The sequence below is a fragment of the Dermacentor variabilis genome, chromosome 2 (assembly GCF_050947875.1).
Source record: "Dermacentor variabilis isolate Ectoservices chromosome 2, ASM5094787v1, whole genome shotgun sequence".
Classification (NCBI taxonomy): Eukaryota; Metazoa; Arthropoda; class Arachnida; order Ixodida; family Ixodidae; genus Dermacentor; species Dermacentor variabilis.
Window position 1 is genome coordinate 225,953,106 of NC_134569.1, and position 24,596 is coordinate 225,977,701.

Here is a 24,596-nt window from a genome sequence, read left to right on the forward strand (position 1 = left end):
ACTTCTCTTGCGTCCGGGTCTGCAAGTCTTCTTTGCATTAAGAAAGGATTTCTATATGCCTGTAGCTCGGTCATAGTGGAGGCTATGCTCGGTCGCTCGGCTCAGCAGCCTCAGCAGGCTCCGTAATCGGCATTTCATCGCTACTCATCATACGTCACGTTTTTTTGCTAGTGTGCTATGACGTCAATATTTTCGTTCCTCTTATGTGACGTAATAACTGCCGCGCTAGCGATGGGTCTCGACTACGAGAAGGAGTTTTTAATGACTTTTTGGAGCTGAATTAGAAATATTTTGGAATGTTTGCAGCGTCCAATACCTCGTTCTGGGTGTCCTTCCATACGGAAGCAGCCTACAACATGCTTTTTATAGCCTCAAAATTTGGTGTCCCAACCCCTTTAAGTAAATATACGTTTACTTTTCCCGGTGCCGTTAGTAGCGATGAGTAAACACGCCAGTCAGGTGAGCCGCTTCGTATACAGACGATTGCTGGCTCGTCTGCGCTGACCGCGTCCGAGTAGAAATCACGCGAACGATTTACTATTTCGCACAACGTTTTATAACTCGCAGTCTTTCGAGGTCACTTTATTCTAGAAGTTATTTCGTGTCAAAAACAAATTGTAGCTGATTTATGTGCTGCCATCAGCAGCGAAAGAGGCCCGCGTTTCGACCAGGGAGAGAAAAAAAAGAAACAGACATGATCGGAGCGGCGAGGCGCCCGCTAGCCGGCCCCGACCCGCCGGTTCTACCACGTGGCCATGACGTTCACGCTATCGGCGCTGTCATTGGCTGTGGTCGTCCGACCGATGCAGCAGTCGCACGACAATATTCAGCAAGTTGGTCGCGCCGCTGGCTGCGCGTCAGAGCATACGTCAGGCTTTTCGCGAACACGTGACCACTTTGTTTACATTCCCGCTTCTCCCGTCTCGTTGCTCTCTGAAACCGAAACTTCGACTGGTCGCTACAAAAAAGGCTGCAAATAATTACCTGTCCCGCTCTGAAGTAAAAGAGGTTTCGTGCCGTCATTACTGGGTCATTAACTACTTATTAAAACAGGAAATAATCACGTGGATTTTTTTGTGTCAGTACTCCTTTAAGACTAATGGGTACCTCAATAACGAACAGCTAGAATTTGCGGCCGTAAGCGATGTTCTCCGCTATCACCCAAGTAGGGGTGAGCGGAAAAAAAACGGGGGGTGTGTAAGGGTGAAGAGAAAGATGACGCGAGCGGACGGCCTGGGGGAGTCGAGGAAGAAGTGAGAATAAACATGTAATGGCGACCCTATCACTAGTTGTTCATGGTGTCGTAACAAGTGATGTGCATAAAAAATTATGCTGAAAACGAAAGACACCACAGCGCAACTATTTGTTATCTGGCACGTAACACCGACTTAATTTCTTCAGAGCAATCACTTGCAGACACACAAAAAAAAGAATTTTCACTTTAAACTCTAGCAGAGTTGGTGATGACGTATATTTCAATTACAGCTAAAACAACGAAGAAAGTTTTTCAGAACTAAATGACACAGAGCAGTTCATCGCAAACATATGTATCTCAATGTTTCAGGCTAGAGTCCGCCCTTTTAAACTTTATTTTCCATAACGTTTTTAGAGCCAGCGAAAACAAAGCACAGGAACCGCAAATGAAGTCATAAGGAAATATTGCAGATTTTAAGGGACACTGTAGGGCCGTGATTGTCGTTAATTTTTACCACCAAGACATTTTTCACTTGCACTTAAATGCAAGGTATCCCGAGATTTCGCATTTTACTCCAGGAACAAAAATAAAACTCGTGATTTCATGATCGGCGGCAGAGGGTAGCAGTGACTAAGGCACCACGACGGGCAATGAAGAAGCTTCGAGGATATTCTGAAAAGCAGATAGTTTCGAATTTGTAATTATCGGAAAAACGATTGGTGCTGCCTGTGGCCACGTTCTTTTAACGTCAAAAGAAAGAGACAACTTGTATAGGCGGCCACATTGCACCCACTGACCATCCCATAATCACTGCAAAACGAAACTGTTTTGAGTGATGCTGCTTTCTGTTTCGTTCACCCCAGCACTGCGTAGGGTTGTGCGTGATTACGGAGCCTCGACATGTAAGCACAGGATCGGGATTTATCCAATAGGAATGTGGTCTTCCTGAACGGGTGCGAAAAAAGAAGGTACATTTTGGAGGGTATTCAAATTCAATGCGCCCTTTACAGCAGTACCTGTGTGTCCTTGTAGAACCGCCGTGAAACATTCGTGCGGAGAGACGAGTAGACATACAAATGAAACATCCTACACAGTATACAGACGGAGCGCGACAATTGGCTTATTTCCATGCATTTATTGCGCGATGATCATTTGCATTGATTAGCCATAAAGGTAATGTAGCTTACAATAAATGTCGCAATACAAAAAATACACGTCCACTAATTATACATCAAGTGAATTCCATGTATTGGGGCTGAAGGTGGTCACACGCAGGTCACACGTTATTTGTGCGAACATGGTTTATTCACTGTACAGCTGACAGGACTACATGACGGTGGCATGCTGCCGACCACACCGAATAAGCACTTAAACATCAGCGAGCTCTATGCTTTTACCTGAGGCTTAAGGTGATACAAACAGTTTCGAATCTCCAGCGGTTGTCTCGAATAAATGATGTCTGTACTGAATTTCTGAACGGTACAGCTCTAATACCATATCTTACAATGCTGTTTCCGTCCTACATTTTTTTTTATCGCCAGTTCTTCTTAGTGGCATACAACAACCGGGGGTGGGGGGGGGGGTGAGGAGGTCGCAGCTTCGTGCAGACCAATGACTGAAATATTTGAAAATGAAAAGAAGCGTTAATGTGCCCCTCCCGGCCCGCTTTCTTTCGGTAACGACACCCATATAGCAACGGCATCTGAAAAAATTTATCTCCGCTTTTGTTGACGCCCAATTCTGGACTCGTGGCACAGATAGGTAGCAAGCATGCGCTAGAAGGAACTACGCTAAGCAATGTTATGAGTTATGCACTATTCAGCCGGGACGTTTGGTGGAACCGCGGCCCTTCCGCATCAGCCTCCGCACTTGTGACAGGAGCAGTCCTGGGGCTCTTCGAGGAATATGGTCATGCTTCCGTCAGCACCGTACAGTTTTTGACCGTTGGGGTCGAAGCAGTCTTGCAGCTGTATCTCGCGCCGGTTCATGTAAGTCTCGCGGCAGCAGTTGCACTCCTGCGATAAAGTGGCACCGGAGGAACACGCTCGGCGCCTGTTGCCATGGCACTGACACACTATTTTCCTCACGTGTCTCAGTGGTGTGTACGAATTAGTTAAACAGGCTTGCGGCCCAAATATTCGCTTTATACGAAATATTATGTTTTATGTCCAGTTTGTTGAGTGACATGCATATGGTGATACCCAGTGGCAGATATATTACTTGAATTATAAGATATTTAGTGTGCGTAATTAAGGAAAAAAGGTTGCTTTACTTACTGTGTGGTCAAAAAGGCGTTCACTTATCTAGCTACCAACCACTGTTAAATGTATGCTCCAAATTTCCGCAGTGGTTCACCGGGATTCAATCTGGCCAACGATGTGCACAAAAGAATCACACTGGTGTTGTATACAGTCCTCTAATTCTTTCCTTTGTGTCGAGTGTCTCGTGATTCTTTTGGAACATTTAACCATCAAGGCAAAGTGTTTAATTCTCGTCGTCAAACATGAAAAGGTTCATCAGATTAGTCACATATTTTTCAAGATATCTACTGCAGAAATTGATTGGTTAATAACGAATACGTTTCCCGTAATATGCATGACTTACTTTCTGCATGAAATGTGTGCTGTGAATTTAGTAATTGATTAATGGAGCTGTCAGCCCTACGCAGTCTAGATGAAATCTGCACATTACTCAGCAAGGTCAGTGGCATTCTTACTGTAATCCTAAAGAAGCTCCATCTATTTATTAATGCTTTTGTGCATAACTTACGTATGGAGACATTGCGACCAATGTTTATACTGAGGAACTTAAGGAGGTAGCTCTGGGATGCAAATCTCCCTAGATTGAGTATAACGAGTACAAGCTTCTTTATCACTTCGGCGCAGAGGTTGTAGTCGATGTACATTGTTTCGCCAAGAGGCGGGCAGGCTGCCTTAACCTAAAACCTGTCATGCGTAAGTGGGCAGCGCGCGGCAAAAAACCAAAACGAGCGTGTGCTGACATCCATTAATTACTGAAACCAGGCACTCCTCAAGTTTCTGCCTCAAGAGCGACAGAATTCTCTATGATTTTTGGCAACGAAAGTGAAGAAAAATAGTAAAAAATTACAGGACAGCACTATACCACCGAATTACCAATAATATGACTCACAGCTTGGTCTGACAGGCTAAATATCGGTCGCAATAGTAAACTATTAGACAGCTATACGAAGTAAGGATAACAGTTTTATTGGCCGCATAGATTTGTACTTATTAGCTAACTAAGTTAACAAACATCGTGTCACGCGCGCAAAGGCAACCCTCACTCGATGAGCGCGGGCACTCGCTGTCTAAACATTGGCACGAGCAAGAGCCACAGCAGCAGCGAGCGAAGGGACCTTCGTACTGCCTCTCGCTCCAACGCGAACGAAGCGCAGAGCACACAACAAGCACGAGGCTGTGAGCCCACCGCGCACCTAAACACTACACATCGCAGTTCTCTTTCAAGATAGGGCCGGCGCAACCGCGCCATACGCAGCCGCCTCCAGAGTAGAACGATCCCCCTCACGCTTTCTCTGAGTGCGTTGAGCTCTATTTAAGGGACACTAAAGGCTAATATTAAGTCAACGTGGACTGTTGAAATACCATCCCAGAAACCTCGCAACGCTTGTTTCGTGCGAAGAAGAGACTTATTTTAAGATAAAATGCGTTCTGAAGCGTCCGCGTACCTCTAGCGCAGTTCAAATCACCCGCCCTCCGATGGAGGAGTATTGACGCCATGGTCTCATAGTGACGTTGCTCCGTCGGTGAGTAAAACGGCGAGTCCGCAGACGCCGCTACGGCTTTTCTGCACAAAACGCAAACGCGCGGCCAGAAACAGAGCCAACACAGAGCCTACAGCAGCGCGAAAGCGGAACTATGGTGGCTAGCGGAAGGGAAAGGGCACAACAATAAGCTGGTTCTTTATTTTATGACGCCAACTTCGACGCTCGTTGCGATGGATGACCCTGATAACGACACATTAGCTCGCGACGCTGGGCTCGAGTTCAGCTATTTAAGCACTGATGAACGTGACCTGCTGTTGAGGGCTCGCGCTGCCGCCGTCGTTGCGTACTACTACGACGACGGCCTGCTTTGATAGGCACTTCACGCGACTTCGGTAAGTCGGCGTTGAACTAGAAATCCTCTGGACGAAAGTGCAGCGAGCACACTACGTGATTTTCGGCTCTTTGCCAGCACAACGAGTGAACGGAGAGGTTCACTCGTTGTCACACAGTGATAAGTAACGTTGGATTCCGCGGACCGCGGACCACGGACCGTTCGCGCATCCCACGACATCGCATGGACGTGGCATTCTCGCCGCTTTTTCCGAATGCAAGTTTCGCGAGCCAGCAGGGCCACTGCAGCATGACGCGATAAAGAAACAACTGAAACTCCAAAGCGCGCGCGGCGCGAAGTCGAGCGCTCAGAGTCGAGCGAGAACGAAACCTTTCGATTACCCATACTACTCAAGGGTAACGTCAAAATGTTACTTTTTTCTTAGAATCGAATAGAAGTAGACAAGTAGCATTTTCTTCAGTCTTATAATCTAATGAAATGATCTTTTTAATACGAGTAGTTGAGTACTAGTGACATAAATTATGATGAGGAGTGCTTTCGTCATCGGGATAGTACCGGAATGTCGCTGGGGGTCTCCAATCGTGGCGTGCATGTACCTCAATTTCTCGGTTACGAAAGCTCTCTTCGCGATTATATTGACGCCTTAGACGTTCTAGAGCATTGCTTTATCACTTTAACTTGACTTTCTGGTAACCTTTAGTGTCCCTTTAAGACGGTGCGCTTCCTCTCCGTCTTCCTCCCTTGTAATACCAAGCTACCATCGCCGTCTCACCCACTTTCCCCACAGCATATGGCCTCCATGTTATTGCGCTTTATACGGAGCATTATGGCGACGCTGGCGGCGGAAATGTCTCTGGAGCATCCTTGTAACCGCTATCGCATTAAAAAAAAGGAAGCGAGATTTTATTTTGCAATTTTTCTTTTGGACTCCCTCAAAGAAGAGAGATTATCGCTGCTGTACAGGTGTTGCTGTATTCGGGTTCAACAGTATGCAAATCTGAAGTCTGCTTTCTGTAACGATTGAGTAGAAATAGTACGATAATTTTTTTTAAAGAACTGTTGATCAAAAGTAAAAAAATCGGAAATCTCAATAATTATCTGCTCGGCATTCCATTTGCTATGTGCGCAGCGATGGATACTAAGTGAAATTAGAAGACGCAGGCGTAGCACTAGCAATTAAAGTTACTGGTAAAGTTGCGGGAATTCATAACTCGGTCAAAAATGTCCAAAGATACGTTTCCGAACCTGTCAGTGTTAGTGCGAGCGAATAACAAGTATATTAAAGAAATAGGTTCAACTTTACAAGCTTCTCGAAGAATCGCTAAGCACAGCTTCTTTGTCGCTGACACGAGCACTGTCTAATGCGGAAGCTTCCGTAACTTCACATGTCACCTTTTCTTTCAAACTCCAGAGAACTTTCACGTTATGCAGCTGCGGCAATTCGCTATACTTTGCACGAATCGTCTTCACGTTAGAATTTTCTGCTTGCCTCACCGTTTTCAATTACATTGATCTCACTTGGGATATTCGGGCCCATCCTTTCGAATTACTAAGCTTTTCCGTCTTGATTTATTTTCCTCTTGTTCACTGCGTTCTCAACACGGCTTTGTCCTAATTGCGTCTCTATTTAGGATTAAACGCCTCCTTGCTGGCAAAATCCAATACAATAGCAGAGTTATTATTGGTAATTTGCTGGTTACTTTTCCGCATACTGAGCCCATGTTTCTTCACGCATCGAAATATTCAGAACATCTATTTCCTTTCACTTTATTTAGTGTTTTCTAAAGTAGATTTCGCTCCGAGCATTCTGCAATATGTATGACGCCCATCCGTTGTGTCCCTATGCAGGTTCATATACGTTCATGCTCAGTTCATGCCAGTACTTCGACAGCCTTTTGATATGTCCAGTCCATGCCGCACTTCATATTTCCGGCAGAAAGCTGTGTTACGGAAAGTTAGACCAAGAATCCTTACTTGCAGCAGCTAGTATTGTTCCATTTTTGATGCGCTGCTGCAGCGCCCTGTCTTCGATTGCGGTCATGTTTATCCTGCCTTGATCGTTAGCTGCTCATTTTTTATACACCTGCTTCCATCTTTGATTCATACACCAGCGCACCTTTGATTACACTTATTGGCATGTCGCTTAAGTCAATTGTAATGAGTTGTATTGCGACCACTGCCACTATGACAATAATGACCGTTAATGACATTTCCGTCGCATCGTTATAGTCACATTCACCTACACTATGTAATCAACTTGTGTGTTACCATATTGTAATCTAGAATTATAACCATGTGTGCCAAATAGATGTTAACAATCAGTGCATCAAGGGGACGCAAGCTTGAAATAGGTGTTGTTTCTACGAATAAATGGCCGCATTTCGTGAATAACTAACCACTGTGGACGTTGGTAAATTGTCCGCAAGAAGAAAAACAGCGCGTGGTCAGTGCTGATATTCGCAGACAAGATGCAGTTGCAAATTACGTGTGCAAAGTGAAGTTATGGCTTTATCGCTCTGTAGAAAGAAGTGTTAGGTGTAAGGGAGCTATGTTGGATTACTGTGGAGGCTTCTCACACAACGCTCGATGGCGATCTAAGTGCCTCCTTGAGATTAGCCCGTCATCGGATCCATCCCCCAAACTATATAACTTGCTGAAGTCGGTATATATTCCTGAGTGCCTTGAGCCTTCGCAATATCACTCGAGGTCACGAGCACTTGGCGTCACTTCACGGAGGTGACTGCGGGGGGTCGTGGTTATTGCGTGGCTGTCGCCACTGCCACAAAGGCCTTACGTTGTCTGTAATGGCGTACCCTGCCCTTGCTTTGGATATAATGACTCGAGCTCCTTGAGATAACCCTGTGAGAGAAGAGTCGTCAGGATTAGGCGTTTTAGGGAAAGTAACATCCACACATATACTTCATTGCAAACATACGCGATCCTAGAGCTTCCAGTAAAATAATTCTGAGCGGGAACTTTTGTCATCCTGTTTCACCTTTGTAGAGCTAATCCCGCGGGCACACTAGGTAATGTAGGGCGAGCAATCTCACCGAATTGTGTACTTTACGCGTAGAGCCTTTGCTTGGGAATATGGATATATAGGAATTCTTCTTGGAATAGTTGGAGTGCCTTTCGAAACAATGTTTTCGTGTGCAAAGGGAACACACAAATGTTTTTTTTCTAGAAGTTTGCAAACAATGCTTTTTCTGAATGATAACTCCAAAGCGGGAAACATCAAAGACAATGCACAACCTAGGACGCTGGTTCCCATACAAGCGATCGTGGTGATACTGTGGCAGAGAAAGAAAGCCTGAAGGAAAGCACCCGTGACAGTGCTTTCGACCTGCGTGCTTGCATTATATCCGCATGATCTAAGGCTCCACTGCTTTGAGTTTGATGAATGAAGATTTGCTCGAAATAATTACTGGCGTACTCCTGTACAGCGAAAAAAAAACATGTTAAAGCGTCTAAGTGTAATAGTGAGATCCAAAATATGTAGATTTTTCAATTTTTTTTTCAAACAGCTTCTTATTTTTGTCGAACACTTGGCAGCACGCAGCGATAAACTTTTGTTGCCACTACAGTCGTGGATAGACACTCTTACCGATGTTCCAAAGTGTGGCGATGATGCCTGCAATGAATAAAGGAGTAGTTACGTTCTTACAAAATAGTGTAAGCATTCTTTTTGCCATGCAATTCATGCACAGCGGTAGAGCAATTAGGCGGGCAGAAAGAGCATGAGCTTGGAGCACTTTTCTTGTATAGTTGATTTACTGACACTATAGTTCAAAAGTCCTCGACATTAGTTATACCAATATATGCATGGCTAGTTTACATCCTGTAGTGTTCACTGCGGACCGACTTTGGATTTGAAAAAAGCTTTAGAGGTGCCCGCGGAAAGGTCAGTGGGTAAATATGATCGTGGGCTGACTTCAAAAGCATCGCATGCCATATCTTATGTTGGGATAGTTTGTCTAAACACAGCATTTCAAACGCACATGAACGAATCATTAGCAACTTGTCCTAAACAGTCACAAAGAAATTTTCATGATAGAGCAAGGAGGCTGCTGTTTTCCTTCTTTTTGATTCAATAAATAGGTGACGTATAAATATGAATTACTTAGGCTAGTAGGTAGAACAGGAAACTCACTGCAGCAACAAACTAAAAAAAAAGCTGCCAACAGGTGACCAGCAGGTCAATGTCTGTGCCTTCTACTAGCTTGAATTCAAACTGCATATTGTGAAGATGTGCATTGTTTATTACACTTGAATGCAGGAAGGTGCCGTTTAGTATATTGAAATCTGCGTTCATACAGCCCAAAGTTAGGTGTGATGATTTTTAATGTTTACCATATTTATCTCCTCTTTGAACGGTGGAAGAGCATCAGTGCATGATGCGCAGGAAGTTTCTTTAGTACGGCAAGCTAAAACACTGCTAGCTCTGGCCAACCTAGAAGCAAAAAGGTAATGTCATTTGCAGCTGACAGCTTGCCGTACGCAATACTATTAAAGACTGCAATGGGAGTTACTGCTTATGCTAAAGCAAAAAAATGAGAAAGGTCAAAATAAATAGGACAATGCCGTTTTCATGCGCAAATGTTCGAGGAAAAAGAAAAGAACAGTGTAATTCAGCCATGCAAGCAGGTAGGCCAGGTGGGCCTTACAATGCTTGAGCAGAGTGTTATGATGCATGGTACCGCAGTTGGCAAGTGCTTAGCATAGAGTAGTGTTGAGGAGCGATCGCGCTTTAGCACAGACACTACGGTGCAGTGCTCGTTCGTGCAATAGTTTCCGGCGACATTGAAAACAGACGATGCATTATGCGACCACTGATATCAAGCAAAGATAGTAATGCCAGTTCCTCTTATGCAGAATTACACGTTGCATATAAACCTCCGTGGGAAAGACCGCTTGCGAAAGTTTTCGCGAGCTATCAAACAAACGTTGGTTTGCTCAGTTGGTGACAAAGCTAGGCCACAAACACAAACTGATATTTTCAACGGCCGTTTCGGAATAATGCTAGTACACGATGCTCAGCGCATACAAACGTCGAACAGTATTATTCTGAGCTTTTATTTGCAGTTTGCGATACACGATGAAGGTGTAGTTCGGCCGCTTTCTTACTCAAAATAGGCATAAAGTTTTTTTTCATTCCTTCGTCCTTGGTAACAGAAAAATGCGCATGTTGCATAGTTTGAAGGCAGAGAACACTTTTTATATTAATCGAGTTTCTATACAAATGAGAGCCTCCTCTTCGAGCGCCATTCTTTCGCCAAGACTGCCTGTGTCGAATCCTTACAAACAGATCGACGATTACGTACTCCCTTGTGCGAAATTTGAGCTCACCTATATACGCGTTTTCAGCTCGCGATAAATCTGTCTCGTGCGACACGCTGCAAACCGACCGAAGTGTGGCGCGACTGCCTCGATAACCGGCCGATCGCGTGAAGAAGCGGGTAGGTGACGGAGTGGACGTGACTCCCAGCAGCCGCCACACATAGACCTCCCAGGGAACGTGCACTACTCTGGCACCACAAACTAGCCATCGTCGCCACCGATCGCATCTTGCGCGGCCACTACGCTTTTCTTCTCGCGCTTTTGCCATACGTTCCTCCGCTTTTCCGCCTCATGGTTCCGCTCCCCCCCCCTACTCCGCTTTCCTTCTCGCGCTATCTTCACTATCACTGTCTTTCATCCTTCGGTGCGATCGTTTGCTCGGTTACGCCGACGGATGGAAACGGCGCCTACGAGCTGCGCTCTAAGACAAAAAAAAAACTGAAACGTCTAGTTATGCTTTTGTCGCGCTCGGTCATTGTTACTGATATGAAAACGTCACATGAACAAGCTTTCTCTCATGCGAAGAACATAGTGGTGGATCGCCGGTGCGGATTACATCTAAAGTAGGCCTGCGGTCACCATCGCTTTCTCTCGCAAGTGCAGCAGCTTCAGCAAGCAGAAAACAGCTTACGGAACCAACTTGTTCGATGTCCCACGTCACAGTGTAGTGAATTCCTCGGGCGCTCACACTCGTCACCGCATTTCCCTCAGTTGTATAAATCAAGTTCGCCCTTCTCCTTTGGTCACCCCGAAAACCAAGCGGCGCACTCGCTAATATATATATAAAACGCATTTAACAAAAAAACTTCGGATTTGCGTCACACATAAGAATTTTTGAACTTGGCAGCAGATTCAGCACTCCTCAGTAGTTATTACTTCGGTCTGTGCCCAAAATATTTTCGTAATATGGCTTCTGTAGTTTTCTCAATGCAAGTACAGTGCAAACGTGGACGAGCTGTACGTTTTCGCTGTATGATATAGAGAGTTGCAGTTGACAAAACGGTGTCAAACTTGTGAATCTGCTGGTAATATCATTTTCACTTGATTATTGCCACGAATCTATAAAACGTGCTATTTCCACATGCTACTAGAATCTTTGCATACCCTGAGGATCCTTGCGGTGTCAGTACAGCGATATCAGAAAATTATGACACCGTTTCACAGAAAAGAAAGTGTATATTGGACTATAGCGAAGGAACCCCTGCATAAACCAACCATACAGACACAAAAGAATGTCTTAAACTTGTCGCTCCTCCTACCATGAAGCGAAATTCCCGGGTAGAACATTATGTAGCAGTCACAATATATGTTTTTCTGCATAAAGAATTGCTACGGATTTCAAGGCATGACATCAAGCTTTTCGTTGAATATTTTTTTCACGGAAGTGCGCATAATTGTTCTATTTAACATGTGGCTTAGACCTGACGGGGCCCAACTTCTCTAACGGCATTTCTCGCTGGTTGTTACAGAACTGTCCCTCATTGCTAACAGTTTCTCAGGGTTCCAAATCCACTGCCAGAAAAATCTGGCTCTGATATGGCTAATAGCCCTTCAGTATCGTAACAGAATTTTGCTCATTTTATGGATAAAGGTGCTAATTTTCCGCGATTACGTTTAGCCGCAGCGGAATGCCGTGAAGCCGCCAGCCGGAGATTAAGGAAGAATACCGAATGGCTAGTTGGTGGATGAACAAACTTGTTCCCCTCAAGTGTTTCTGTCGTCAATGGCGTTATTGTTCGTTCACCATTTCATAGCATGCGGCAGACATAAAAATGATCTGCACCATCTTGCACCAGCGCTAATTTCTGGGCGTCAGTAGAAAAAAACCTGAATATACGGATGACCAATATATCTACACGTGTACTTGTTTATTCTTTCTCTGGGTACTGCATTTCACACACTAAAACTTAACGTTATCGCTCAGCGCTAGTCGCGTCTGCATGATTTGGAGCAACTGTTGCATATGTTCTCACCGAACCTCGTGTAATGAGATTGTATGCACAGCACGAATCGTGTAGCATTTTCTGGAAGACACGCGGACACCTGCGATTACCCTGCAACCTTCGACGGGTCAAGTGCAAAAAACGATGCGCTTGGCCAGGATATCAGATTCCCACAATCTCCGAGTGTGATTGCTGCTAGCTAGCTTTGTGCTTTAGTGTGGATTGTTGTTTCTGGGCGTAGGCTCGCGCAATAAAGCGTTATTTTTGTGATTCCAAGCTTTCGTCTATTGCGTTCTTCCCCATGACTACATTACAATTTAATGATTTATTTTTACTTCCCCCTTTCTTAAGAATCGCCGCCGTGGTTAATATTTTTGCTGCTTGGCCGCTTCTCGCCATTCTTGCTTTCGTTTCACTGTTATATTTCACATTGCCCCAGATGCATCAATAAATAGCCTATATTGTTTCGTCAGTTTCATTTTTATTCCTAGCGTATCTTCAATAAGAAAACAGAAAAGACAGTCTTCTAGTATCTTCCTTGCTCCCCAATTACGCATCCGAAAGCGAAATTATCTCAGTCATGTGAAAGTACTCGCGCTGCGTTTCTCATCACGCGCACTCCACTGACCTTGAGAAATCCGTGTGGCAGCGTGATGGACGGCTGGACCTGGGACACGCAGGTGCCCTCGCAGCGACTCACGAGTACAGTGCCCTCACAGGTGCGCACGGGGCTTCCTTGGTCGTCGCTGTGGTCGCGCGTGATGCGGATGCTCGTCTCCTGAAGCCGGCAGCTGGCCACACCTCCTCCTGGACCCTCGAGGGCGGACGCCAAGCTGGCGCTGACTGCCGCCGTCGTTAGCCAGAGTGCAGATATCGCTCCCGCCACGGCCAGCGTACGCCAAGTCATTGTCGAGCCGATGTCGTCGTTGAGTCTGCCCTGAAAGTTAGGAGCAAATGTCACCGTAATCAGATTAAGAAAGCATTTGGAGGACACTGATTACAAATTGAAAGAGACGTGAAAGTCTGGAGCCTTGTTATCCTTATAATGGGAAGTGCCTTCTTTTATTTTTTTTTTTGGTTCACCAAAGTTGCAATGAGGGCAAAAATCCAGCTGCTCGCAGCGCATTGCTAGTACTGGGCCCGGTGACTTCAGTGCTTGAAGGCTTGGTATAGAGTGCCATGACCAACTCCTACTCGCAATAAACACCATACGGTAAAGAGAGTTTTTTCGAAGAACTACGCCCTGTTAATCTGCAACTAACTTTTGCTTCGACATACTTGAACATGTGCCAAAATTTCTAAACTTAGAAAACGCACCCACATTAAAACGAATCTCTTGCGCGAGTAAGCCATGCAGGTTGGCTGTTGCACATTGTTATCGTGTCAGAGAACAGTTCTTTCCTCTTCCTATGGTGGTACATGCTCGCAACGTTCCACAGTTACCAGTTAATCTAACTTGCAGCCCTGTCTAGCTCACAAGAATCGCTGGTGACCGACAGTAATTGCATTAGCCTGATTGCAAGGCCTCAGTGTCTTAGGTGATGCGAAAAAAAAACTTAATGCGTAAGCTTTGCCAGTCCTGTGATTGACTTCTGCTGTCGTATCGGGGATTATTAGTTGTTCCTGTTTCTTTACTGCATAGCACATGTCCCAGTTCAGAGTGCCATTCCGTAACACACTAAACAAGTGCACTACATCACTAGTGAAATTGATTAAAATGAAATGGAGGTTGTTACACACCATACTGTCTGATGCGTCATGCGCCAGACAGTGCTGTCATATGTCGAGCTTTACGTATAGCACAAAGAGCATTGCAGAATTGCCCATATAATTAGCTCAGACGAGAGCAGGGAAGCTTTACAGGAAATTTTTGTCTCTTTTGACTTCTACGTTGCAACACACTGAAAAAGCATTATGAGAGGTTTATGCAAGCACAGGAGCTTGGTTACTGGCAGCGGCCACGGACTTGCAAGTGTCCTTGACACTGGCAGTGTCCATCACTGGCTGTATGAAGCAACAGCCACTGGTGCGCAGCTTTTAGCTCCAGTACATTGCGATTATGACATCTCATTATATTATTGGCACACACACGTTATAATTTGATTTCAGGAAATAATACGAAAATGAGGCACTCTGTTCTTCTAAACGTTGCGTTTACTAATACGGTGAAAGCCGCTCTGAACTTTCCTACGATGGACATAAAGTGTGGGCCAAAAACGCCACGACATGTTTGCCGATAATCTCTCCTAATTTTCTAGGCTACCCGTACAATTGCTTTGTGGTTTCCCGGGAAAATATTCAACACTATCGTCTTATTGACTTGCAATAACACAGCCTAACATGACCGATGCCCGGAATACCAAATTTCTATCACACAAAGCAGTATGATTTGAATGAATGAATGAATGAATGAATGAATGAATGAATGAATGTAAATTTCATCTTGAATACAATTTCAAGAAAGGTGCAGGAGCAAAAGGCGCGCAGTGCCTGACAGGGGCCCCTGAACCAGCAAGAAACGCGTGTATTTTACATTATTTAGTGGTAGTTCATTGGCATTGAGCGAACACACATACCGTACACATTTTCACACCTTTTACATGAGTTTGCACAGAAACATACAACAACAGAAATTGACAAATTATTGAGTTACAGTTGGTTTACTACTATAGACGGTGAAATAATAAATGTTCCCCTTTTCCCCCTCTTCCCCTTTCCTCACTCTGTCCACAAGCATTAAAGTGCAGGTTGTACATGTAAATTACCATAGTACACTAAAATGCATCATATGACCATGAACATGTATGTGTGCACGTAAAAGAGAAAGAAAGCTATTCATAATATATTTATGTTGCAATAATTCCTCACCCAAACACTGTGTTAATAACAATTCCTTCACGTGGTTTTTGGAGGCGTTTCTAGTCATATTGAAATCAAAGTTATCTTCTAGCTTATTTAGGATCTTTAGTACTTGGTACCTGGTTGTTTGTTTACCATAATTGGTCCTTGTGTTTAGTGTGCGTTTTCCTTTTAGTCTCATATCGTAAGGCACTTCATGATTGTTTTCCTGTATATATAGTGTATTGATATATATGGAGTGTAGTACTTTAAAATCATAAACTTCGTTAGCATTAAGCATTCGGTCTTTAAAAAATATTGGTAATGTGCTTAGCTCACAACATGGCCCCTGATAGTTTCATAAATTCACAATATCTTCTTTTGAAGAATAATTAGCCTGTTGTAGTTAGTTTTTGTTGTGGTGCCCCATACCAATATGCCGTACGATAATCTGGAGTAGAACAGTGAAGTGTATATGTTCTTTTTCAGCCAGATAGGTATAAAGTGTGTAATTTTATACAAGCATACAACAGACCGGGAGAGTTCGGAGAGCTAAATTATTAATGTGTACATTCCATGAAAGCTGCTCTTGGAACCAGACACCACGAAATGTTTGCTCCTTAACCCTTGTTATGTGTCGCCATTTAAACGTTAAAACTGTTTCCCTACTTAATGGTTTGTTAAGTGCACGAAATATTATGTGCTTTCTTTTCGCTATGTCAAGCTTAAGCATATATTTCCGTAGCAAAGCCGAGAGGGATGCATGGCAGGTGTTGGCCCTTCTTACTAAACCTGTTAGATCTGTGTACTTTAAAACATATTAGTATCATCAGCTACATAATAAGTTCAGGAGAGTTGGGTATAGTTCCAATTTCATTAATGTAAACAAGAAATAAAAACGATCCTAATATTCTCCCCTCTGGAACTTGTGTTACCTTAGATTTGATGATGTGGTGTCTTTTGTTTGCACGATTTCATAGCGGTCATTCAAGTAGTTTTTAATGAGCTCTAGTGAAACTCCCCGCACACCGTATCCAGAAAGATTTGCAGTAGGATACCATGCTTCATTGAGTCAAGTGCTTTCTTTAAAGCTAGAAATAAACCAAGTGTTACTCTATTACTGTCAATGTTTGTTAGTATGATACCTTTAATACAGCACAACGCTTCTTCAGTTGATCTGTTTTTTTTTTGTAATCCATATTGGTTTCTAGATAACATTCTATGTTTGTGAAAAAAAGAAATAAGCCTATGGTTAATCACACTTTCAAAGATTGTCGACAAAATGGGGAGCACCGATATCGGTCAGTAATTCGATAAATTATTTCTATCGCCTCCTTTAAGTATAGCTTCTACTCGTGATATCTTAAGCTTCTGTGGGAAAACACTGGTTGTTAGCATGAGAATAATTATCGGAGAAATTGTCCTCGAAACAAGGCGAGATATTTGCTTTAATTTTTTAGAGCCAATTTCGTCAATTCCAGGGGCGACATTACTTTTCAGCAGCCTAATGGACGCTTCCAGTTCTGTAGATGTTAGTTGAATGAATATTGTTTGTTCTAACATGGGTATGGCTGTAATACTAGTCTCACAATCAGTGCCATTAGTCTCTTGATAACAACCTCCATTTATGAAACGGGCATTCATTGAGTTAGCCAGATCATCACCACAAATAGTGCTACCATTTAAAGTTATGTCTTTTATATCATCAAACTGTTTATTTCTATTCGTTAGTGAATTTACCATTTGCCACACCTTATTAGGGGTGTCGTAAATGTTATCAAATTTTGCTGTGTAGTAATTATTTTTGGTTTTTCTTAAATCATTCTTCAGAGCATTTCGGATTTTTTTGTATCTACAATATACTTCAGGATCCTGGCAACTGAGAAATTCGTGGTATAATTTATTCTTAACCGTTATACGTTGATATAGAGTCTTGTTTATCCAAGGCTTTCTGTATTTTTATTTCTACGCACCACGATTTCATTGAGTGGAAATGCTTTGTCAAAACAGCTATAAACCTTGCGAAAAAACATATCATATGCAATGTCGACATCACTCTGCTCTAATATAATACTCCAGTCATGCCTTTGAACTAAGTTAACGAATACCTCGCGTGAGCTATCATTTAAGATTCGTTGAAAAGATACCTGCTCATCAGCCTTATTTTCATATCGAGTAGTCAGTAGAAACTACTGGCAGGTGGTCACTAATATTGGGAGATAATGACTTCTTTGTATTTGTGCCATGATATAAGCAGTTTCTTAATTCGATTTGTACCTAACCTTCTGTGGTTTGAAAGCAGACGAGTGTACCGCATACATTGTCTCTTAGCAGCCTAGGGGACATCACACGAAACTGTTAAGCTATATTTTGATGAGACAAAATACAAAGGTATCTGACGACACAGTATTTTCGTTTAGTGTTTCTGGCTATCCAGGTGTTCAAAATATTCTCAGAAGAAAGTGCACGGAATTCAGCATTTTACGTTTCTTGGAATAATCGTTTTTCGCGTGCAATGTATTCTTAATGTGCAGAGCACTGGTGTAAGATTAAGCCTAAGTGTGAGCCCTTATTGAATACATTGTCAGTAACTGCAATTAGACACAGGGGGAAAGAAGCATGTAAAGTGCACTTTTCAATAAGCTGACTATGAATAGATCACATTTCACCACAAAAGCAAATTAATCAACCTAATTATACCTGTAATAAGACGTAACTATAGTACGTGCTCGTGATGTACTAACTGCTCGACATTGCCACAGACGTGCCAATGCGGCTTGCAACTCTTGTCGTAAATATCCTGATGAGTAACTTGAAGCACAAATGTAGCATAGTGTTCCTTTATTATTTAAAGCCGACACGTTGTAGCAAATATCTGTCATTATAATTAGCAGAAAGACTCAGCCATAAACCATAAAGACTCACCCAGTATCGGCGGCGTATGGGGTAGAGAGATGCGATTTGGAAATTTCGTAGCGGGAAATCAGAATCGAAAGGAAATTGGCAATAAAGCTTATCGTTGAGCAATTAAACTTATATTGCGAGCCTATACAACGCAAACGTTAAACTTGTACAAATTGAAATATCGCCATTGACTCAGGTCTTCCTGCAGGGACTAGCCCAACCGATGCACTTTGCGACACGCTGGAACCAAGCGATAGGCTGCTCTAACAGCAGAGTGACAGAGCTTTCCTCCCTGATCCGCGGCTTTCTGATGCTTGGCTGGAAGTGCTCAGCGGCGCTTATTCTTTAAGCGCCAGAAACGGCACAAAAAAAGAGGGTATTCTCGCTCCTCGGCTGCTCATTGGCGGAAAGTCAGATCCTACTAGTGCAACGAACAATGCTTTGCCAAACATATCTTGCTATTTTCTTGGGCGAGAAGCTGAAAGCACGACCCCCTAAGAACATTCTCCATCTCAGCAGGGAGGGTTCTCTCGGTGGAACCTACTTTTTCTTCTTTTGATGCAGACGTGTTTCATGTGTCGTATTGCGATTTGCTTTTCACTTATGCAAGAGCCTTGCTGCAATATATTGCATTATGTTTTGTTTTTCTTTGCATGAGCTTTATTATTTACTATCTACAACGCAGTTGCGTTTACACTAATATTAATGCAAGCTACTCGTCACTCTGGTGGATCACAGAAGGAGAGTTCAGGAGGTTGAAAATTCACTTGGAAGGACATTGCCAACGTCGTCGAATTGAACTGAATTCTGTAGTTTTGCGTGCCATTTGCGGCTTCGTTGTGAGGCACGCCGTAGTTGGGGACTCCGAATTAATTTTGACCACCAAGGAATCTTTAACATGCCCGCGGTGTACAAAACACGGGCGTTTTTGTTTTGCATTTCGCCGCCATCGAAATTCGCCCACCACGGCCGGGATTTGATCCCGGACCTCCTGCCGAGCAGCGCAACACCATAGCCGTTGCACCATAACCACTGCACACTTCGTGTGCAGTGGTAGCAGCAAACACAACTAAGTTGGAGGATAGAGAACGACCTACTGGGATGCGCAGAGGTGCTAGCAGACGGCCCAGCGGATGTCGGGGCATAAGAATTATCCCATGCAATGTGAGGTGGCTCAGTGGCTCTTGTGGCAGCAAAATATCACAGCTTTTCAAGGATTTCCAGTATTCTCGCCGAACGTTCAGCGAAGGGAAAGCAGAGCGCTCAGTGAAACTTTTTTTTTGTCGTGTCGTTGAAATAAAGCGAAGTAGTCGTTATAAGTTTTGCTACGAATTCACCAAAAATATTGTCCCCAGAACTGTCAAGTTAAATCTATATATGCTTTCTTTTTAACTATATATTCTAAACTCGGATGGCATGGAGCTTCCACGAGAACGTTTCACATTTGTCTAGTGTCGTGCGGATGAGAAATTAACCACGGGTTATCCAGCAAGGTGTAGAACACTTTTGCTTCACTAATATGAAAAAAAAGAACTTTGGATGATACCAGTTGAAATGCTGTCATTTCCTTCAAGTTCGCAGATTGCAAATGCAGCACAGTTTAAGCGAACACGGCTTACTTGATTTTTCTAAGCACAATGACGGTACTTATGTGCTTCACATGAGATTTGTAGACGTTTTATGTTTCCGGTCCTAGTCAAAGGAGGCCTTAATTATAGAGAACAATATTGGTAATATTGCTAATATGGTAATAAATATTACGTAGCCTTTGTAGAGGTCTAATGTGACGTTGACACCACTTCATCCACCTGAAGGTTCCGTGCAATATTGATTTGTCCAAAAGCTGTGCCCAAAGTGTACGCGTCTTTATAGAGTGTATTTGTCCTATTATTAACTTGGTGAATTGGAAACCTCGCCATCAAAATTATTGAAGACTGCTTTAGTAAGCCATTTTCTGCTACATTTGAGAAAGTCAACCAATCGAGTAGGCTCAGTGAAATTGCAGCACTGGCAGCATTAAGACCAAGCATATGCGGTTTTATAAAGAATTAAAAAAACATGAAATTTGTGATCACAATTTCAAGGTTTTGCGTCTCGGTGGAACTACCCACAGGGCATGGTCACAGTGAGTACAGATTATACTGTCGCTACATCGATGTCACCGAGCCCACGCACAGTACAACATATTCTGGCCGCCGTATTCCGCCTTCTGTATAATAAAATACATTATAGGAAGTATTATTGGAAGCAAAATTTCTAACTTCAAAGAAGGTAAAATGTCGCGAATTATTCTGTCACCTCAATAAAAAAGACCGTTGGTCTCTATATAGAAAAAAAATATTGCCGCAATGAAGCCGAAAAATCGTAAAGTGTAGCGAGAAAATTCCTAAATTGGCAGCACTGAGCAGGGCTGCCATCATCAATGTGGATTTCGCACCCACAGACGCAAAAGTTAGTCTAAATATATTGTCGGTGTAGAGGTTCAAATATTTTATCCGCAGGCTGTCCTCGGTCTGATTGAAGATCTGCACGGCAACCTACAGCAAACGTTATCGCTTTTCACATGCCCCACGGACAGCCAGCACAAAAACTTCTTCATCTGTCCAATTTGTGCGACAGCACTACACAGACCTATAAAAAGCCGGTTGACTGCTCTTAAACACTGAAAGTTGGAGAAATTGGTATGGATTGGTTGGGAAGCTTTCAACGTGCGCTAGGAAACAATATGCTTTGTGTACAGCCACGCAGACGACAGACCCTCCTCGCAACAGTTCATGAACATTTGCCGGAAAACTGTATTATATTGACCCTTTTCGGGGAGTAGATTTTTCTAAAGAAACGAGAGGACGCTTTCAGTGGCACCCCGCATGTCGCTTCAGCGACAGCGCACGAATGCGAAACCATTAACGCTTGCACGTTGCTTCTGTGCGATCCGCTGTCGGAAATGCAGCTGAGTTGGTGCTAACACACAGTGCTTAAGTGATGCGGGATTCAATCATGTGGATTGAAGACGTGTGCAGTAGTTGGCAGCAAAAATAGTGACTTGCATATTAAGGAATTGAATGAATCTGAGTAGCCAAGTTCGCATACCATTGCTGCAACTGTTCGTGCGCGTTGCCGGTACTTCGAGATGTACGGCTTTCTTCGAGAATACATAAATTTGCTGATCCGCCAGCGTTGTATCGGTAATGTTAAAACAAAGTCCTTCAGCCCCAGAACGTCGGCAAGAGTGAGTACAGCTCGTTAAACAATGACAAATAGAGTAGCGCCGCTTTCAGTCATAGTGCGTTTCGCGCACGGTATCTGCACACATCTACCGCAACTGGCACGAAATATTACACCCACTACATCGTCAACGTGCCAATAAGTTATTGGAGACACACTTGAATACATGCGCACTATATACCGGCAATAAATGACGGACTACAGTGATGGCTGACGAATGGTCAAAACTGAATGTTTTGTGACGGTCCACAAGAGCTAGCGAGTACACGTATTTGCTCCAAGGTATTACAAGCTCCAAGAACGGCTACGTTTCAAGCCCTGCGCGCAATAAGAACAAGTCTTTGGGAACCTAGCACACTCGCGAGCCATTAGGCAGAAATAAACAGATAGCGACCGCACAAAGGAAATTCACTGAGTCAGAAATGGGACAAGCCGCTGCTTCAAAATATCTTCCAAATAAAGAACGAAGATCAAAACACAATAATCTTGATTCAACCCATGTGCAGAAAGTTTGGATTGCTTGGAATACATATTTAGCCTCGCTTTTAAAACAAGCACCATATACGCTGCTTGCGCTGCTTGGACATAACTTAATCAGCTTCCAAAGTGCTTTTGCATGTTCTCTGAAGCTGTGGCCAAAGCTTCGTGTCTGCTACCAAGACACTGTCTGCAATATCTCCCGTAACAAAGGTTTGCTAAGCCGCACTAGCGTCATACGCCGCCATTGTAAGCGAGGAGGCGAAGAATGCAGTTAAGGCAAGCAATGAACGCATCACCACGTGATCAAACATGGAAGCACCCATAGGATCGCCGCGAAAAGGGTCATGACAAGGACACCAAAGTGATAACATGCTTATTCACGGTAATTGGATTGCATGAATGGTTTCCTATTACGAAGGAATGAACATACACATGCAGTCGCGCAAGTGTCCTTCATCCGTCTTGTATTTAGTTCCCCGTGTCCCCATCCTTAAGCGTAGGGCAACGATCTATGTTCGACCAAAACTAACTCCCCTGCTTTTCATTCCTTATCTCTCTTCTCTCTGTATTTGGATGACAAAGTAGGTTTTTCACTGTTTTGTCCCGCTGCAGGTTTTTCGGTTTTCCCAGTGTTTTACTTGTAGACGCGCGGAAGCGGGCTCGGCAGAACGCCAACGCGACGCTACTATATTTTCGCAGGAACCGACCCGAGGAAGATAACTGCCCCCAAAGTCAAGCGAAAGGCGCCGACACCGAGTTGCAGCTATGCTAAAGCAATGACTCCTCAGATGAGGAAGGTTTCTAGGGAGTTTTCGTGCCGGAAGGCCAAGATAAGAAACATTTGCAGGCGGGTTACGTCAGGTAAGTCAACTGTGATGCCACATCGAAGGTCATTGGCACACATATCTCTTTGCGCCTGACGCACCTGCGAAGAACCGCAGCCACCTTAATCTAGAAACCATTTCTGTTTTTATGGAGGCTCTTTCCTCAGGACAGAATAAAGAGATCAGAAAAATATGCAGATCCTATGCTCTGTGGGAATCGATGCAAGCGAAGTTTTGTATGCTGTTTGCTTTGATTGACGCCAATTAGCGCTCATGTTACCGGCGAACGTGTAACTTCTACAACGTTCAGTCAAACACGACAGCGGTGAGTTGTCCTTCAACACTACCTTGCGTGCACCGGTCCACATAAGACACAGGGAGCCATCATTGCTTGAGGCGTTTTGTGCGTCATTGTTCATAATCCAGGAGAGGGATGAGCATTATCACTGCCTCACATGGCATGTCGCATCGTGGCAGCAATATTAAACTTTAATTCAATTATGGAGCGGGACATAATTAATCTAATTATTATAATTCTATGTATGCATTGTATATGTACATTCGTGGTCTGGACCACGTTGCTGCGTAGCGTAGACGCTCCTGTTCCGCGCGACGCTTCTTTCGGACCTGGCTGCCCTCGACGCTGAGTGCATGTTTTGGGGCCATTTTGCTGGCGCGTGTTTACGTGCTCCTTCTGCATACGTGGTCAGCACGCTGTTGAGACGCCAGCTCCAAGCACTCTCTTCAGGCTGTGGCAGATTGGAATGCTTACACTACCACAGCGCAGCACTTGAACTCCACAGCCCAGTAGTTGTATTTTCGTCGCATTGGAAAACAAGCACAGTACGCGTCACATCTACAAACTGCGAAACGCTGCCACGGTGGCGCTGGCCGGGATGGATGGATGGATGGATGGATGGATGGATGGATGGATGGATGGATGTTATGAGCGTCCCCTTTGGAACGGGGTGGTGCCGCCCATACCGCCTAATGTCCTGCCCAGGTTAAAAAAGAAAAAAAGACCACTATGAACTCCCACAACGAAATTTTTTTACCCCCTATTGCAAACTTTGCATTTGTACGTCTCCGTTTTTTGTCGTTTCCCTTTTTTTCTTCCACCAATCTTCCAATCGCCTCTTACTAATCTCTACGCGGACAAGTTTACTTTCCCACTGCTCTCGCTGAACCCTAGTGCTTCAGGAGGCTAGTGGGCACTAAATTGACCGCTGGGCAGATGTCTTCACATTCTAATAAAACATGCTCCATCGTTTCCCTAGCTTTACCGCAGCAAGCACATGCTCCTTCTTCCATCTTATATTTCGCTTTATAGGTGCGTGTTCTTAGGCATCCCGATTTCCCTTCGAAAAGTGGATGAGTGGATCTTCCCTTTGAGTTATCAATAATTGTTTCTTTCCTGATTTCGGTTTTTCCTGTTAAGTAGTTACTCATGGCAGGTTTCTTTTCCATTGCCGCCACCCATGAGATTATTTTAGCCTCTCTAAATTTTGACGTTCTTTGTCGCTGCGTTGCCCACCCTACAGGCTTGCTCGTAAGCTTGGAGCCCTGGAGCCCTTCGCCCCTCTTCTATTCCCGTAGCAACATCCGGAGGCAAGAGCCATCTGGTGGTGTTGCAAGAAGCCCAGCGGCACGCGCGGCAAGACCATCACAGCTCCATCAGCGCTCCGAAAGTCGGCAGATGAGGCAAAGAAAGCTTCGCTTTGCTTCGCTTTAATGATGCTCAAAATAAGGTCGT

General features: G+C 44.0%; 1 protein-coding gene across 2 annotated transcripts; it reads right to left on the reverse strand.

Annotated features, from left to right (window-relative positions):
* Positions 1-2,732: 2,732 nt before the first annotated feature.
* On the reverse strand, positions 2,733-23,674 carry Pburs (bursicon subunit partner of burs). Of its 2 annotated transcripts, none has more exons than XM_075679472.1 (3): positions 23,403-23,674; positions 13,201-13,509; positions 2,733-3,210 (listed from the first exon to the last, which is right to left on the reverse strand). In XM_075679472.1, the coding sequence occupies exons 1-3, from the start codon at positions 23,541-23,543 to the stop codon at positions 3,052-3,054; spliced, it is 609 nt and encodes a 202-aa protein (XP_075535587.1). In that variant the 5' UTR covers positions 23,544-23,674; the 3' UTR covers positions 2,733-3,051. The 2 variants fall into 2 exon arrangements, with proteins under 2 accessions (XP_075535587.1, XP_075535588.1); XM_075679473.1 differs by lacking the exon at positions 23,403-23,674 and adding an exon at positions 18,336-18,535.
* Between the last annotated feature and the right edge of the window lie 922 nt (positions 23,675-24,596).

Excerpts from the sequence above, each read along its gene's own strand:
- Pburs (XM_075679472.1), bottom strand. The coding sequence starts at position 23,543 with ATGCAGAAGGAGCACGTAAACACGCGCCAGCAAAATGGCCCCAAAACA. Across the intron at positions 13,510-23,402 it reads ACGTGGTCCAGACCACGAAT|GGCAGACTCAACGACGACAT; the intron begins GTACATATACAA and ends CCTAACTTTCAG. Across the intron at positions 3,211-13,200 it reads TGCCACACGGATTTCTCAAG|GAGTGCAACTGCTGCCGCGA; the intron begins GTCAGTGGAGTG and ends ACTTTATCGCAG.